Source organism: Dendrobates tinctorius, unplaced genomic scaffold (genome assembly GCF_039654945.1).
Source record: "Dendrobates tinctorius isolate UK_male_01 unplaced genomic scaffold, ASM3965494v1 ptg000015l, whole genome shotgun sequence".
NCBI lineage: Eukaryota > Metazoa > Chordata > Amphibia > Anura > Dendrobatidae > Dendrobates > Dendrobates tinctorius.
This window is the reverse complement of record NW_027361683.1, coordinates 56,278,124-56,297,107: the sequence shown is the minus strand read 5'-3', so window position 1 is coordinate 56,297,107 and position 18,984 is coordinate 56,278,124. Positions and strand designations below refer to the sequence as shown.

Sequence of the window (18,984 nt, the reverse complement as noted above, 5' to 3'; positions counted from 1 at the left end):
CCCCTTTAGTGAACCCCTTAAGAAATAAAAATAACTAAGCAAAAAATAATGCTTTATTATCATACCGCCGAACAAAAAGTGCAATAACGCGCGATCAAAAACATGGATATAAATAACCATGGTACCACTGAAAACGTCATCTTGTCCCGCAAAAAACGAGCCGCCACACACCATCATCAGCGAAAAAATAAAAAAGTTATAGCTTGCAGAATAAAGCGATGCAGAAATAATTATTTTTTATATAAAATTGTTTTCATTGCATAAAAGCGCCAAAACATAAAAAAGACATAAATAAGGTATCGCTGTAATCATACGGACCCGAAGAATAAAACCGCTTTATCAATTTTACCGCTTGCGGAACGGTGTAAACGCACCCCCTAAGAGAAATTCTTGAATTGCTGGTTTTTGTTCATTCTGCGTCCCAAAAATCGGAATAACAAGCGATCAAAAAATGTCACGTGCCCGAAAATGGTGCCAATAAAAAAAGTCTTCTAGTCCCGCAAAAAATAGGTCCTCACATGACTCGGTAGGTCAAAATATGGAAAAATTATAGCTCTCAAAATGTGCTGATGCAAAAACTATTTTTACAATAAAAAGCGTCTTTTAGCGTGTGACAGCTGCCAAACAAAAACCCGCCATAAATAGTAAATCAAAACCCCCTTTATCATCCCCTTAGTTACGGAAAAATAATACAATTAAAAAAAATGTATTTATTTCCATTTTCCCATTAGGGCTAGGGTTAGGGCTGAGATTAGGGTTAGGGGTGTGTTGAGGTTAGGGTTGGAGTTAGAATTAGGGGGTTTCCACTGTTTGGGCACATCAGGTGCTCTCCAAACGCAACATGGCGTCTGATCTCAATTCCAGCCAATTCTGTGTTGAAAAAGTCAAATGGTGCTCCTTCCCTTCCAAGCTCTGCCATGCGCCCAAACAGTGTTTTACCCCCACACATTGGGCATCAGCCTACTCAGGACAAATTGCAAAACAACTTTTGGGGTCCAATTTCTCCTGTTACCCTTAGGAAAATAAAAAATTAAGGGCAAAAATATCACTTTTGTGGAAAAAAAATGTTTTATTTTCACGCCCGGGCGTTATAAACTTCTGTGAAGCACTGGGGGGTTCAAAGTGCTCACCACACATCTAGATAAGTTCCTTAGGGGGTCTAGTTTCCAAAATGGCACCACTTGTGGGGGGTTTCCACTGTTTAGGTACATCAGGGGCTCTCCAAAGGCAACATGACACCCGCAGACCATTCCATCAAAGCCTGCATTCCAAAACGTCACTACTTCCATTCCGAGCCCAGACGTGTGCCCATACAGTAGTTTTCTTCCACATATGGGGTATCAGCGTACTCCGGACAAATTGGACAACAACTTTTGGGGTCCAATTTCTCCTGTTACCCTTGGAAAAATAAAAAAAATTGGGGACTAAAAGATCATGTTTGTGGAAAAAATATGATTTTTTTTTTACTTTCATGCCCGGGCGTTATAAACTTCTGTGAAGCACTGGGGGGGTTCAAAGTGCTCACCACACATCTAGATAAGTTCCTTGGGGGGGGGGTCTAGTTTCCAAAATGGTCATTTGTGGGGGTTTCCACTGTTTAGGCACATCAGAGGCTTTCCAAACGCGGCATGGCGTCCGATCCCAATTCCAGGCAAAAAAGTCAAATGGCACTGCTTCCCTTCCGAGCTCTGCCATGCGCCCAAATAGTGGTTTACCCCCACATGTGGGGTATCATCGTACTCAGGACAAATTGCACAATAACTTTTAGGGTCCTGTTACCCTTGGGAAAATAAAAATTGGAGGTGAAAAGATCATTTTTGTGCAAAAAATATGATTTTTTAATTGTACAGCTGTACGTTATAAACTTCTGTGAAGCCCTTGTGGGTTCAAAGTTCTCACCACATATCTAGATAAGTTCCTTGGGGGGTCTAGTTTCCAAAATGGGGTCACTTGTGGGGGATTTCCACTGTTTAGGCACATCAGGGGCTTTCCAAAAGTGACATGGCGTCCGATCTGAATTCCAGCTAATTTTGCATTGAAAGTCAAACGGCGCTCCTTCCCTTCTGAGCTCTGCCATGCGCCGAAACAGTGGTCCCCCCCCACATATCAGGTATCAGCGTACTCAGGAAAAATTGCACAATAACTTTTGCAGTCCAATTTCTCCTGTTACCCTTGGTAAAATAAAAAAAAATTGGACCTGAAGTAATTTTTTTGTGAAAAAAAGTTAAATGTTCATTTTTTTTTTTAAACATTCAAAAAATTCCTGTGAAGCACCTGAAGGGTTAATAAACTTCTTGAATGTAGTTTTGAGCACCATGAAGGGTGCAGTTTTTAGAATGGTGTCACTTTTGGGTATTTTCTATCATATAGACCCCTCAAAGTGACTTCAAATGTGATGTGGTCTGTAATGTCAGAATCACTGGGATCCATGGAAGCGTTTCAGAGTTATTACCTCATAAAGGGACAGTGGTCAAAATTGTAAAAATTGGCCCGGTCATGAACGTGCAAACCACCTTGGAAAAGGGGTTAATGTATTGCTAACATTGTTACTTATGACTTGTGTTTTGAAACTGTTAAATTGTAAAGCGCTGCAGAATATGTTGGCGCTATATAAATAAAGATTATTAATCATATATTTAACACGAAGTGAAAAAGCAATATTAAATATACATCCTTTTTCAAGTTTTTAAGCAGAGTATAGTAGTTAAATCATCAAGATTTAAAATAAAATCAACTAGTCTGAACAGTTAATAGTACGTCTTTAAACTGAGCTTTTATCATCAATTTGTCCCTTGTACTGAGCAAGATTTAATCTTGCCTGCAATCTCTTACTAACTATGGCCGTTTCCTTGTATCAGTAAGTACTGCCTGTTATGGGGTTATATATGATTTTTATTTACTTTTAGAATGTCTGGTTTTCTTGGATACACAAAGTATGGTAATGGAACAGAAGGTGCAAACAAGTAACTTCTACTTCTTCATTAGCATAATCTTTGGACAGTACATTAGCCACCAGTGCCTACGATGTTCACAAGTCACATTTTTTATTTTAATTATTGCTATATTCCACACCTTCTGGGGTGTGCGTTTGGTACTCCTCTTTCTAGAATCTGCCCGGGTTGTCTTTTTTACTGGGCAGATCAGGGAGATACAGTGGGGCAAAAAAGTATTTAGTCAGTCAGCAATAGTGCAAGCTCCACCACTTAAAAAGATGAGAGGCGTCTGTAATTTACATCATAGGTAGACCTCAACTATGGGAGACAAACTGAGAAAAAAAAATCCAGAAAATCACATTGTCTGTTTTTTTTTCATTTTATTTGCATATTATGGTGGAAAATAAGTATTTGGTCAGAAACAAGCAATCAAGATTTCTGGCTCTCACAGACCTGTAACTTCTTCTTTAAGAGTCTCCTCTTTCCTCCACTCATTACCTGTAGTAATGGCACCTGTTTAAACTTGTTATCAGTATAAAAAGACACCTGTGCACACCCTCAAACAGTCTGACTCCAAACTCCACTATGGTGAAGACCAAAGAGCTGTCAAAGGACACCAGAAACAAAATTGTAGCCCTGCACCAGGCTGGGAAGACTGAATCTGCAATAGCCAACCAGCTTGGAGTGAAGAAATCAACTGTGGGAGCAATAATTAGAAAATGGAAGACATACAAGACCACTGATAATCTCCCTCGATCTGGTGCTCCACGCAAAATCCCACCCCGTGGGGTCAGAATGATCACAAGAACGGTGAGCAAAAATCCCAGAACCACGTGGGGGGACCTAGTGAATGAACTGCAGAGAGCTGGGACCAATGTAACCAGTCCTACCATAAGTAACACACTACGCCACCATGGACTCAGATCCTGCAGTGCCAGACGTGTCCCACTGCTTAAGCCTGTACATGTCCGGGCCCGTCTGAAGTTTGCTAGAGAGCATTTGGATGATCCAGAGGAGTTTTGGGAGAATGTCCTATGGTCTGATGAAACCAAACTGGAACTGTTTGGTAGAAACACAACTTGTCGTGTTTGGAGGAAAAAGAATACTGAGTTGCATCCATCAAACACCATACCTACTGTAAAGCATGGTGGTGGAAACATCATGCTTTGGGGCTGTTTCTCTGCAAAGGGGCCAGGACGACTGATCCGGGTACATGAAAGAATGAATGGGGCCATGTATCGTGAGATTTTGAGTGCAAACCTCCTTCCATCAGCAAGGGCATTGAATATGAAACGTGGCTGGGTCTTTCAACATGACAATGATCCAAAGCACACCGCCAGGGCAACGAAGGAGTGGCTTCGTAAGAAGCATTTCAAGGTCCTGGAGTGGCCTAGCCAGTCTCCAGATCTCAACCCTATAGAAAACCTTTGAAGGGAGTTGAAAGTCCGTGTTGCCAAGCGAAAAGCCAAAAACATCACTGCTCTAGAGGAGATCTGCATGGAGGAATGGGCCAACATACCAACAACAGTGTGTGGCAACCTTGTGAAGACTTACAGAAAACGTTTGACCTCTGTCATTGCCAACAAAGGATATATCACAAAGTATTGAGATGAAATTTTGTTTCTGACCAAATACTTATTTTCCACCATAATATGCAAATAAAATGAAAAAAAAACAGACAATGTGATTTTCTGGATTTTTTTTTCTCAGTTTGTCTCCCATAGTTGAGGTCTACCTATGATGTAAATTACAGACGCCTCTAATCTTTTTAAGTGGTGGAACTTGCACTATTGCTGACTGACTAAATACTTTTTTGCCCCACTGTATGTCTGGATTGGTGGAGAGCAGTTTGAGCTGGAACATTCAACTATTTATAAAGCTCATCTCACGGTCCAGTCAGCTGTTCTTGGTGTGAAAAATCAGGCGAAGTATCCCTCCTAATATTTAAAAAAACACAGACCCTACACTTTTGGACAACAAGCAGAACAGATCTGAATTAAATATTGACACTGTTTATTTTTATTTTTTTTTACATATGATCCCAGTGAGAGCTCAACTTGAATTTTGGTACAGATGTGGCTAGGAGCATAGGAGGCACATATTAACCCCTTAGCGACAGAGCCAGTTTGCAGCTTAATGACCAGGCCAATTTTTACAATTCTGACCACTGTCCCTTTATTTGACGCAATCCAACATATCAATGAACATAATACTTTTTCTGTCTAGAAAAAAGAACGTTCAAAATGGCTAAATAAGGAGGCAACTCCCATGGAAGTATATGAACCTATATAGAAATGGAGTATAACGCCAAAAAATTAAACAAGGTAGTTATAGTATCAAAAATATTTACTCTTTATTAGTACAATAGCAAAACAAGTACATTAAAAAGTACAATCAAAAATGATCAGGGAACAGAGATGACACAGAGGAATGGAATCGCCGCACATATATGGTGAGTACAATGGTACAAAAAATTGTCCAAAATCTGCATGAAGACAGAAAAAGTATTATGTTCATTGATATGTTGGATTGTGTCAAATTGAGTATTTTTCTGTGTGTATTCACAGCTTCTTCCAGCAGCATGGATCATAAGGCACGCGAAAAGACGTGGCTTTCTAAGCTTGATCAGGTTTTTGGTGACGACACTAGTGTGGTTTTAAATACAAGAGATACGGACGAATCAGTATCCAGACTCAAATACCTATGTAACAAGAAATTACGTTTGTGGTGGAATAAGGCATTCCTAGAAAGATATTTGGAAAAGGGCCTGATTCCAAGAGGCCTTCGTGTGCAGGTTTTCCCTTCTTTTTCTATTGAAGATGAAGCATTGAAAAAACAGTGGGAGGATGTGTCCTCGACCTGTTCATGGGGATATATGGGGTTACTCATTAAATCCAATGCATCATCTCTCCAAGATATTGAACTGGAGATTAATAATCTCCAGGAATCCCTTAATAGCAAACTATCTTCAGAAGAATCCTCACTATTACAAAAACAACTTGAAAATGATTTTTCAAAGTGGGAAAAGGAGATAGTGGCTTCAAAAACTAAAAAGTATCAGCGGGATCAACTGGATTATAAGAATAACCAGGTATATCGGTGGCGAAAGAAACTAATGAAAACTCAATTCACGCCAAGAACCCATCATAACTCCTTTTCGTCAACCTCGTCCATTGACGAGGAGCCACAGAGTAGTGGCCATCGTAATAATGTTCATCAGGAGAGATTTGGTATGGGAAGACAAGGGCACTTCAGGGGTAAATCATCTAATAAACGAAAAATGACCCCACCTCAATCAATGGAGAAAAAAACTAAAACTAGGAATGCCTTAGAGGTAATTAACCTTTCCACCCACTCTTTGACTAAAAATCAACTTGAGGTTTTGAGTCTGGGCCTGAATTTTGTTCCTACTAATGGTTTTAACTTTTTTTCAGCCATGAAGGACATACAATTGTTCCTAAGAAAAGTCTTACTACGTAAACTTCACACGAAATCGGTTGACAGGACTACTTTGTGTTCCTCGGCGGAACAGGAAGCTTTGGGCATATTGGAGGAACTAGAACGGGAGGGATCATCTAATCCTCCAGGTATTATTCCTACTTCTGTTGTGCCGAGGTCTACCACATTTCCCCCTTTCTCTTTATGTCCATCGATTGAGATATTCAATAAACTTGTGGTGAAAGATATAAAAACATTAACAAGGACCCGTAAGGGGGACAATTTGACAAGGGCACATAGAATTACCTTGAAGGAACTTAAATCTTTAAAGGATGTTGTGATAAAATCAGCAGATAAAGGGGGGAATGTGGTTATCTGGCCAACATTAAAGTATGAAAAAGAAGCCTTTCGGCAGTTAAGAGATCGTGAATCTTATGCTATCCTCCCACATAATCCAACTAGTTCCTTTGGTGAAGTCATCTATGAAATTCTGGATGTTGCTTTTAACCAGGGCATTATCCCTAAAAAGATTTTCGATGGATTATTAGTTAAAAGCCCTGTGGTTCCTACTTTCTATCTTCTGCCGAAGATACACAAAGACCCAGTGAATCCTCCTGGACGTCCGATTGTCTCTGGCATAGGAGGGCTTTGCGATCCCATTTGTAAGTTCATTGAACATTATCTGCATCCTTTAGTGGAGACGCTGCCCTCCTATGTCAGGGACACCACGGACCTCCTGAGAAAACTTGATGGTCTCCATCTTGAACCTGGCATGTTGTTTGCTATGATCGATGTAGAGTCCCTATATACATGTATTGGACATAGTGATGGATTGGAAGCAGCGGAGTTTTTCCTTGGCATGAGTAATCTAGATATGGCCTTGCGGTCCCTGATCTTGGAACTGCTTGAGTTTGTTTTAACTCATAACTATTTTACTTTTAGGGACAAATTCTATCTGCAGCGACGCGGCACTGCAATGGGCGCGGCCTGTGCGCCATCTTACGCAAACCTCTTCCTGGGCTACTGGGAGAGGGAGGTTTTCGGGGATGGTGCATGCGCCGCGTCCCATGTGCAGTGCTGGTATCGCTATATTGACGATGTCTTTATGATTTGGCAGGGTACCGAGCCTGACCTCATCGACTTCATCTGTGGTTTGAATCAAAATTGCCGTAATATTAAACTGACCCACAGGGTGGCGGCGAGTGAGATTGATTTTTTAGACATTAAGATGTTATGTGGGGATGGTGCAATTCAAACTGACGTGTTCCGGAAGGAAACGTCTGTCAATTCTTTATTGCATGCATCATCTTCCCACAATGCATCAACCATTCGGGCCATTCCTGTGGGTCAGTTTTTGAGAATGAAGCGAATATGTTCCACCGATGAGGTCTTTGAGGAAAGGGCTCGGGATCTTGCCCAGCGGTTCCGTGATCGTGGATATAGTATGAGAAACATTAAATCGGTTTTTTCTCGTGCCAGGAGGACTCCTCGCCAACAACTCCTTGACTCTAAACAGCATGCCGGTTCTGTGAGGGAACAACCACTGAGGTGTATCATGACCTACAATAATCAGTGGAATAAGATAAGGGAGATCATGGGAAAACATTGGTCTGTTTTACAAACAGATATTACATTAAAGGGAATCCTGCCTGATAGACCCCTCTTGACTTGTAGAAGGGGGAGAAATTTAAAAGACTAATCTCGTGAGAAGTCACTATGTGGCTAGATCCACTAACCCTTTTTGTACCAGGCCCCAGAGGTGGGGATGTTATCCATGTGGCTCATGTCTGGCCTGCCAAAATATTGTTAGGGCAACCACTTTTAAGGCGGCCGATGGTGGTATGGAATACCATATCACAAACTATATCTCTTGCAGTACCACACATGTGGTATATTATGCCACATGTGCATGTGACTTGATCTATGTGGGACTCACCTCTAGGGAGCTTCGCACTAGGGTTAGGGAGCATGTAAGGGACATAAGGGTGGCAAAGGAGATCTCAGATGTTACAATATTGAAGACTATCCCTCGGCACTTTAAGCAAGTCCATAATTGCGATCCACGGACATTTAAAGTTAAAGGGATTGACAAAGTACATCTTGGGACTAGGGTTGGAGATTATAAGAAGGTCTTAGCCCAGCTGGAGTGTCGGTGGATAGTCACCTTAGGGTCCATGACACCTCATGGACTTAATGAGAAGTTATCCTTTGCCCCCTTTTTGTAGTGTTAACATGTCTTTCTGGCTTTTTATATATGTATATATAAGGTGTTTTTTGTTCTTGTTTTTAATTGCTGTTTCTTATTTTACATTTTTTTAGTGTACAATTAATATGAATTCTTGTATGTATTGCGGGGTTCATCTTGGGTGCACGAATTGGAATCGTGGAGTAGAAGGTGGAGAAACAATTACGTGGAACCCTTTTGTATGCAGGACATGGAATTTAAGAAAAGGGAAGAAAGTTCTCTCAGTTTTTATACTGATCCTTTGGTCATGCACATCTTGCAGAGCCATTTGTGTGTTATCTATTTTTTTTTTTTTGTTTTAACTTCAATGTTTGGATATATAGCATATTAAATGATATTTTGTATCTTAATTAGATGAGATGACATATTGCACTCTCTTGATATAATGATCAGTAATGAAATTGACTATGATTAATTTCTGCGGGGCTATGTCCTGATTGAATGATGTCATACTATTTATGAGAAAATGTGTGCTTTGATCATATTTGGATATCATTATATGGTGCCTTTTATAAATAGTTACAATTGCATATATCTAGACTTTTCTTTGTTATATGTTTATTATTGCTTTTTCTTCTGTAAATCACAATGGCTGTTAAACATACCTTACGTGGGTTCGGTGAATCACGCTAATTTTGTTTGTGGAAGATTGTGGTTTTGTATGGCCATTGGTATCAGTGTTGAACTTTCCCCCCCTTTTTTCCTCCCTCTTCTTTCTCCTCGCTTCCCTTCCTTTTCCTTTTCGTGCCTCCTTGTAGGCCGTGTCATTCTGTTCTAACTTGCCCTTCCTCTTGCCAATACCAGAAATGGCCGCCGCGGGGTTGCGCATGCGCGGCTGGTCCTGTCTTAAGCGGGCGTCCCGGAAGGTGTCAGTATATCTGGGGCGGGACAATGACGTCAGGAGAGTGGCATCTCTCCTTGTCCCTCCCACAGATTATGACGGCCGGAAGTGACGTACCGCGATTGGGGCCCGCCTCTCATGCGCTCACATCCTCCCGCGGCGATGCTAATTCCGGACACCTGTGTCATACACATTTTATCCCCCGCACACGTAACAGCACCACATACGCCCCCCGATGAAGCCCAGCGCAAAACGTGCGTAGGGGCTTTGGGGACTGGATACTCCGCACACATATCTCCCCTATGGGTAAGCTTGGTGACTTACTTTTTCTCTGTCCATTTTTTTGCACACGGCATGTTGATGGAAGCCTCTGTATGAACTCCCTATGCCTTTTGGCAGTAACCTTGCTTTAATAGATGGCCATGTGTGAGACTTTGCAGCATGGGCATGGGTCTTCATGCAGATTTTGGACAATTTTTTGTACCATTGTACTCACCATATATGTGCGGCGATTCCATTCCTCTGTGTCATCTCTGTTCCCTGATCATTTTTGATTGTACTTTTTAATGTACTTGTTTTGCTATTGTACTAATAAAGAGTAAATATTTTTGATACTATAATATAACTACCTTGTTTAATTTTTTGGCGTTATACTCCATTTCTATATAGGTTCACATACATGTCCCTTTATGAGGTTATAACTCTGGAACGCTTTAATGGATCCCGCTGATTCTAAGAATGTTTTTTCGTGACATATTGTACTTCATGTTAGTGGTAAAATTTCTTCAATAAGTCTTGTGTTTATTTATGAAAAAAACGGAAATATGGCGAAAATTTAAAAATTTTTGCAATTTTAAAACTTTAAATTTTTATGCCCTTAAATCAGAGAGATGTGTCACACAAATTTCTTAATAAATAACATTTCCCACATGTCTACTTTACATCAGCACAATTTTGGAAGCAAAATTTTTTTTTGTTAGGAAGTTATACGGGTTAAAAGTTGACCAGCGATTTCTCATTTTTACAACAAAATTTACAAAACCATTTTTTTTAGGGACCACATCATATTTAAAGTCATTTTGAGGGGTGTTCATGACTGAAAATACCCAAAAGTGGCACCATTCTAAAAACTAGACCCCTCAAGGTGCTCAAAACCACATTCAAGAAGTTTATTAACCCTTTAAGTGCTTCACAGGAACTAAAGCAATGTGGAAGGAAAAAAATAAACATTTAACTTTTTTTTTGCAAAAAATTTACTTCAGAACCAATTTTTTTTATTTTTGCAAGTGTTAAAAGAGAAAATCAACCACAAAATTTGTTGTACAATTTCTCCTGAATACGCCGATACCTCATATGTGGGGGTAAACCACTTTTTCAGCACACGGCAGAGCTCACAAGGGATGGAGCGCCGTTTGACTTTTTCAACACAGAATTGGCTGGAATTGAGATCGGATGCCATGTTGTGTTCGGAGAGCCCTTAATGTGCCTAAACAGTGGAAAACTCCAACATGTGACCCCATTTTGGAAACTAGACCCATTAAGGAACTTATCTAGATGTGTGGTGAGTACTTTGAACTTTCAAGTGCTTCACAGAAGTTTATAACGTAGAGCCGTGAAAAAAAGAAATCTATTTTTTTTCCACAAAAATGAACTTTTCGCCCCCAAATTTTTATTTTTACAAGGGTAACAGGAGAAATCATACCCGCACAGTTGTTGTGCGATTTTTCCTGAGTACGCCGATACCCCATATGTGGGGGGGAACCACTGTTTGGGCGCATGGGAGAGCTCGAAAGGGAAGGAGTGCCATTTTGGAATGCAGACTTTGATGGAATGGTCTGTGGGCATCATGTTGCATTTGCAGAGCCCCTGATGGGCCTAAACAGTGGAAACCCCCCACAAGTGACCCCATTTTGGAAATGAGACCCCCTAAGGAACTTATCTAGATGTGTGGTGAGCACTTTGAACCCCCAAGCGCTTCACAAAAGTTTATAAACGCAGAGCCGTGAAAATAAAGTCTTTTTTATTTCCGCAAAAGTGATTTTTTTAGACCCCAATTTGTAGACCCCCAAAGTTGGAAAATAGTGGAAACCCCTCAATTCTTGCTCCAACCCTAACCCCAACACACCCCTAACCCTAATCCCAACCCTAACCCTAATCCCAACCCTAATCCCTAATCCTAATTCTACCCCTAATCCTAGTTCGCCCTAACCCTAATTCTAACCCTAGCCCTAACCCTAGCCCTACCCTAGCCCAACCCTAACCCTAGCCCAACCCTAACCCAACCCTAACCCTAGCCCAACCCTAACCCTAGCCCAACCCTAGCCCTAACCCTACCCCAACCCTAACGGAAAACTGAAAAAAAAATATTTTCTTTATTTCATTATATTTGCCTATATAAGGGGGTGATAAACAGGGGGGGGGTTATGTACTTTTTTTTATTTTGATCACTATGATCGTTTATCATAGTGATCAAAATAATAAATGGAATCTGCCAGCTGGAGCCGGCAGATTCCTGGCGGGCGCACTGCGCATGCGCCTGCCATTTTCAAGATGGCGGCGCCCATCGGAGGACGCCGGCGGGACGTGGGACCACCGGGAGGGGACGGAGGGCCACGGAGAGGTACCGGGGGGATCGGGGACCCTATTTCTCTCTCCTCTGATGTGCGATCACATCAGAGGAGAGAGAAATTAAATGTAAAATCGCGGCTTTTTTTTGCGGTCGCCGTTATAGGGTTAATAACGGCGATCGCAAAAGCGGGATCGGTAAAAACCGACCGATTCATGTTCTCTGGGGTCTCGGCTACCCCTGGCAGCCGAGACCCCGGAGAAAATCCGACACTGGGGGCGCTATTCACTTAAATCACAGCGCCGTGAATTAATGGCGCTGTGGTTTTAGTACCCTTAACTACCGCTGTTAAAAGGCGTATCGGCAGTCGTTAAGGGGTTAAATCTTCAAAAAATTAACATCATTTTGATTTTTCAGAAATGCATTTTGAAATTTTGCATTTGATTCCCCATGAGTAAAAATATTAAAGAAACTCTTGTGCCATATCTGTTGAAAGCCTGTACTGTTCTGAGTTGAATGGAGTTTTCCCTATTTCTTGCTGGAGTTATGAGGGGAAACGTAAAGGCATGCAACACAGAAATTCACATTTTTTCACAACTTTGAAAATTAATAAAAAAAAACAAGTTTATAGATTTCTTTTTCACATTTTGCATCCTCTAACAGTATTACCAAAGAACAAATTCTCAAAAGAATTAAAAATAAAGTGGTAATATTCATTGGTTCACTTGACATGGAATGACCCATCATTTAGAAGGCAGAAAAAGGGAGGGGGTTCCCTGTCCCTTCAAATAGGGCCCCTGGGTCACCCAACTATGGCAAGTCTGTTAGACTAAGCTCAAAGCATGGTCTAAAAGGCTTCTGTCTGTGCAGCACTGACAGGTATAATGCTTTGCAATGCTGGTGCATTTGCAATGCATTATACCAGCAATCAGACTAATAAAAGTTAATGTCCCATAAGAGGACTACTTAAATATGAAAAAATATATATTTTTACAATGTTCTTAGTTAGGTCTCAGAAACAAGAATTAGAAAAATATTAAACCAATAAATAGATATATTTACGTAAAAAAGAGTACACCTTTGGAATTGCCGCATTTGCAACTACCCGAGCTATAAAACTGGCAGACTGAGTAACCCCTTCAACGAAGGGGAGGGGTGGGGGGTTTGCTAGAGTATTGGATACACAGGTGGAGCGGAGTCACAGGAGTATTCGGTGGTCTGACAATGATTTGATTCCCAGCCCAGGCTGGTTCGGCGGAGCTTGGTGGTGCAGGGTCTCCGCCGACATTTTGTGAAAGCCCAGAGCCCCTGTACTTTATTGCTGCATGCGCGGATTGAGATCTCGGTACTGAGATTTCAGGACGAGATCATGTTGCACATGTGGCGCCTATTTTCTCAGAAGCCACCGCATTGCAGCAATAGAAGTGTGGAGTCTCAAGGCTTTCACAAAATGTCGGCGGAGCACCCGCACCACCGTTCCTACTGCATCAGCCTGGGATGGTAGTCAGATCACTGTATGTAATACTTACTGCTTTAGATCTGTGACTGGGGCCTTTCTAGATCTTATCAGGTGGAAGGTGCTATAGCATATTGCCACATCTTGGTCTAGTGCCTTCGATCATCTAACCATCCCCTGGTGTGCTGGCCCCAGCTGCCAAATTATACCCAACCAGCTCCCACAATCCCTCTCTCCTGACCCTGTAGTGTGGCCTATATATGTAGTAGTTGCTAAGGGGAAGCACGCAGTGTGGGGTACAGCACGCAAGCATCCCATAAGCAAAGCATCACAGAAGATAAGCATCCAGCAAAACGGCAGTTAAAGCATCACAGAAGATAAGCATCCAGCAAAACGGCAGTTAAAGCATCACAGAAGATAAGCATCCAGCAAAACGGCAGTTATACATGGCAGTTAGTCAGGGCAGGAGTCAGGTAACCCACACTTTGCCTTCCCCTTTAACCATGTGCTTTATTTTTATCCAACTGTGTTCCCTTGCCATCCACATTCATCACCCTATCCCCCCTCCATCACGACTCCTACACATCAACCCCTCTATACTTCCTTCTCCCATGTACAGCTCCCACACACTCCTCACCTTCCTGAGAAACCTCAGCCCATCTTGCCCAAACACATCGCAGAAAAAAACTACTTACAATTCCAACAACTATTGGCTCTTTATCTTCCTTCTCCTACTGATTTCAGTGGACATCTCCCCCAACCCTGGTCCACCATCCCCCAACCTCAACCCTTACCCTACCTCATATCGAAACCACAATAATCTGATTAACATTACTTGCACTCCCTCATCTCAATCTTTTAATTGTGCCCTCTGGAATCCACGGTCTGCTTGTAACAAGCTTCCTTTCCTACACAACTACTTTCTGAACAACTCTCTTAATCTGTTGGCCCTCACTGAAACCTGGATTCACGATTCTGACACTGTCTCTCCTGCTGCCATTTCCTACAGTGGCTTACAATTCTCTCACTCCCCGAGACCCACAAACAGACCTGGTGGTGGAGTTGGCATACTCCTGTCCCCACAATGCACTTTCCAGGTCATCCCCCCAGTCCCATCACTCTTATTCCCTTCTTTTGAGGTCCACACCATCAGGCTCTTCCGTCCCCTCTCCCTCAGGGTAGCAGTCATATACCGGCCCCCAGGCTCACCCACCCACTTCCTTGACCACTTTTCAGCCTGGCTGCCACACTTCATGTCCTCAGAACTACCAACCCTCATCCTGGGAGACTTCAACATCCCCATTAACAGCCCTAATTCCACATCTGCATCCCAGCTTCTATCACTAACCACCTCTCTAGGCCTCTCACAGCTTTCAACCTCTGAGACACATAAGGACGGTAACACCCTTGATGTGGTCTTCTGCCGGCTCTGTTCAATCTCCCACCTAAACAACTCACCGCTTCCACTCTCTGACCACAACATTCTCTCCTTCACGCTCACAAATCCTCGCCCACCCCAGCTCATTCCTACCTACCACACAGTCAGAAATCTACAAGCTATTAACCCTCAGACACTTTCAGATTCCCTACACTCATCTCTGTCCCCAATCTCCTCTCTTTCCTGTCCTAATCTGGCTGTTCATCACTACAATGACACTCTTAGAAGCACCCTTGACCAAGTAGCTCCCCTCACCCTCAGAACCTCCAAACACAGAGTAAAACAGCCCTGGCTCACATCGCAAACTCAACTTCTCCAGCGATGCTCCAGGAGTGCTGAACGCCTATGGAGAAAAACCCGCACACCAGAAGACTTCATACACTTCAAATTTATGTTAAGAACCTATAACGCTGCCCTTCACCTTGCCAAACAGACCTACTTCACCACCATGATCTCCTCACTAGCCAACAACCCCAAGAAACTTTTTGACACTTTTCACTCTCTCCTCAGGCCAAAAGCACAAGCCCCTATCACAGACATTTGTGCTGATGACCTGGCCTCCCATTTTACAGAAAAAATAGATAATATCCGTCAAGAAATCTGCTCCCAACCACCAAGTGCTGTGACTCCCATCCCTTCCTGCATCTCCCCTGGCTCACTCTCCACATTTGATCCCATCACAGAAGAAGAAGTCTCCAGACTCCTCTCTTCTTCTCGTCCGACTACATGCACTACCGACCCCATTCCCTCACATCTCCTCCAGTCTCTCTCTCCAGTCGTCACAACCCACCTAACTACAATCTTTAATCTCTCCCTCTCCTCAGGAATTTTCCCATCCTCCTTCAAACACGCCATCGTTACTCCATTACTAAAGAAACCTGCTCTAGACCCATCCTGCACAAACAACTACAGACCAGTCTCCAATCTCCCCTTCATCTCTAAACTTTTGGAACGCCTAGTTTACTCCCGCCTTACCCGTTACCTCTCCATTCACTCCCTTCTAGACCCTTCACAGTCCGGCTTCCGCCCCCTACATTCGACTGAAACTGCACTTATCAAAGTGACCAATGACCTTCTGACAGCAAAACGTAACGGTGACCACTCTCTGCTCATTCTTCTTGACCTATCTGCAGCTTTCGATACTGTTGACCACCATATCCTACTCTCTAGGCTCCAGTCACTAGGCATTAAGGACACTGCACTCTCCTGGTTCTCTTCCTATCTCTCTGACCGCTCCTTCAGTGTTTTGTTCTCTGGCTCCACGTCATCTCCTCTTCCTCTTGCTGTCGGGGTACCTCAGGGCTCAGTCCTTGGCCCCCTTCTTTTCTCTCTCTACACGGCCCCAATTGGACAGACCATCAGCAGATTTGGCTTTCAGTACCATCTTTATGCTGATGACACACAACTATACACGTCTTCCCCCGACCTTACCCCCGCTGTACTACAGAACGCCAGTGACTGTCTGTCCGCAGTCTCCAATATCATGTCCGCTCTCTATCTGAAACTCAACCTCTCCAAAACTGAACTTCTTCTGCTCCCGCCGTCTACTAACCTCCCTAAATCTGACATTTCCCTCTCCGTGGGTGGTACCACAATAACACCCCGGCAGCAGGCGCGCTGTCTGGGTGTTATGTTTGACACCAATCTCTCCTTCACATCCCATATACAATCCCTTGCCCGCTCTTGTCGCTTACACCTAAAGAACATCTCTAGAATCCGCCCTTTTCTCACTATGGAAACAACAAAAACCCTCACTGTTGCATTGATCCACTCTCGCCTGGATTACTGCAACGCTCTATTAATTGGCCTCCCCGTCACTCGACTATCCCCTCTCCAGTCCATACTTAATGCAGCGGCCAGGATCGTCCATCTGGGTAATCGGTACTCGGACTTCGCCAGTCCTTACATTGGCTGCCCATTCATTATAGGATCCAATTCAAAGTACTTGTTCTCACCCACAAAGCTCTCCACAGTGTGGCACCCCCTTACATCTCTTCTCTCATTTCTGTCTATCGGCCTAGCCGATCGCTGCGCTCTGCAAACGATTTTCGACTAACCTCTGCACTAATCCGTACCTCCCACTCCCGACTCCAAGACTTCTCCCGTGCTGCTCCTATCCTCTGGAATGCTCTACCCCAAGAAATCAGGACTATCCACAATTTGCATAGTTTTAGGCGCTCCCTCAAAACACACCTGTTCAGAGCGGCCTATCACATTCACTAATCAAAGTCATTCTCTGTGTAAGTGTGCGTGTGTAGCCCATTCACTATCTCCATCCATCCTTCACTCCCGCAAGATGGCTGGACCTTCATTGTAAATACACCATTGTAAATACACACCTGTACTCTGTATCTCCCTCACCTCATTGTAGATTGTAAGCTCTCACGAGCAGGGTCGTCTTATTTCGTCTTATTTTGATTTATTGTATTGTTAGCGTTGTTACTTATGACTTGTGTTTTGAAACTGTTAAACTGTAAAGCGCTGCGGAATATGTTGGCGCTATATAAATAAAGATTTATTATTATTATTATTTAGATCATCAGACCATTGAATAGCCCCTCTTTTCAGCCCAGGGCCGGCAGAATCGACCAACTCCTGCTGCCGCCACACTCCTGGTAAGTACATTTGGACTATAAGACACACACCAATTTCCCCCAAAAAAATTTTTGGGAAAAAAGTGAGTCGTATAGTCACAAAAAGACGTAGTTACTTACCGATAACGGGTTTTCTCAGAGTCCATGACAGCACCACGGAGAGAGAGGATCCGTCCATCAGGGACAGGAAATCTACAGATAAAAAGGCGGTACCGCTCTCCCACATCAGTTGTTTACAGCGCACGAGAGGAACTTCAGATTAATGACAAATAACAAAAATTTAACATTACTATGAAGATTAACAGAGACAACCACGTGGCTACCTCTAAGTATTAACGTTAACCAAACTAAGTGTGCACACCCACACGTGAAGGGAGGGAATGTACAGGTGCCATCATGGGCTCTGAGAAATCCCGATATCGGTAAGTAACTACGTCTTTCTCCTTCCCCCATGACGGCACCACAAAGAGAAATGCAGAGATTTGTATAAGAGAGAGGGACCACTGCTACCAGAACCCTTCTCCCAAAGGTAAGGTCTGAAGAAGAGGCTAGGTCCAACCGATAGTGTTTAAAGAATGTAGAGGGGGGGGGGGGGGGGGGAGACCACGTCGTGTCTCTACATATCTGTTGTATCAAGGCACCGGCTCTTTCTGCCCAGGAGGTCACCACTGCTCTTGTTGAGTGAGACCGGTTTCTCCGGGACGGCTGCCCCATGAGTATGAAAGGGTGATGGCGTCTATTATCCATCTTGCTAGCGTGCCCCTGGATGCTTTCTGCCCCTTTCGAGGACCCTGAAAGCACACAAAGAGACCTATCCTTCCTACACTCCTGAATGGCCGCTAAATACTGGATTAGGCACCTTCTGACCTCTAGTGTGTGTAAGACTTCCTCTTCCCGATTTCTGGGATAGGGGCAAAAAGGAAGGAAGATCTCCTGAGATCTGTGAAATCGTGACGCCACTTTTTGATGGTGGCCCGGGTCGGTTTTAAGAATAACCCTATCTCCTAAAATTTGTGTGAAAGGCGGGCAGGCCGATAGAGCCTGGTGTAAGAGCTACAAGAAGTGATGTTTTAAGGGACAAGACTTTCAGCAAAGCCTCTGACAGGGGTTCAAAAGGAGGGTTAGTCAGAGTGAAGCCTCTGAGAGGGGCTCAAAAGGAGGCCTAATTAGGGCTGTAAAGACTAAGTTTAAATCCCACGGAGGAGTACACCGGGAGGCGACCTGTCCGACGCCTTGATGAACCTAGATATCCACCGATTCCCAGCCGGGCCGTAATAGTACAGGGCCCCCAAAGTTGCAACTTGAACTTTTATAGTACTTGTGGCCAGCTCCTGTTCCAAACCCTTCTGCAGGAACTCTAAAGATGGCTGTTAGTGGAACCCCCCACCCCATCTAACTTGGAGCCTGAAGCTGAAAGGAATTTCTTCCAGGTCATCCCATACAGTTTGGTGGTCACATGCTTTCTACTTTGCA

The 18,984-nt window shown here is 43.3% G+C and overlaps 2 protein-coding genes across 7 annotated transcripts in view; one reads left to right on the top strand and one right to left on the bottom strand.

Moving 5' to 3' along the window:
* XKR8 (XK related 8) overlaps positions 1–8,911 on the top strand; it is a 334,294-nt gene extending 325,383 nt beyond the window's left edge. Inside the window, exons 3-4 of one of the 2 annotated variants that reach the window (XM_073564573.1) lie at positions 6,368–6,520; positions 8,691–8,911. In XM_073564573.1, coding sequence (XP_073420674.1) covers positions 6,368–6,520; positions 8,691–8,701 — 164 coding nt within the window. In that variant the 3' untranslated portion in view covers positions 8,702–8,911. Of the gene's footprint in view, positions 1–6,367 lie in introns of both variants that reach the window. The other variant, XM_073564568.1, reaches the window with a different exon arrangement.
* Positions 1–18,984, bottom strand: part of EYA3 (EYA transcriptional coactivator and phosphatase 3) — a 471,672-nt gene that overhangs the window by 22,676 nt on the left and 430,012 nt on the right. The window lies entirely within an intron of this gene.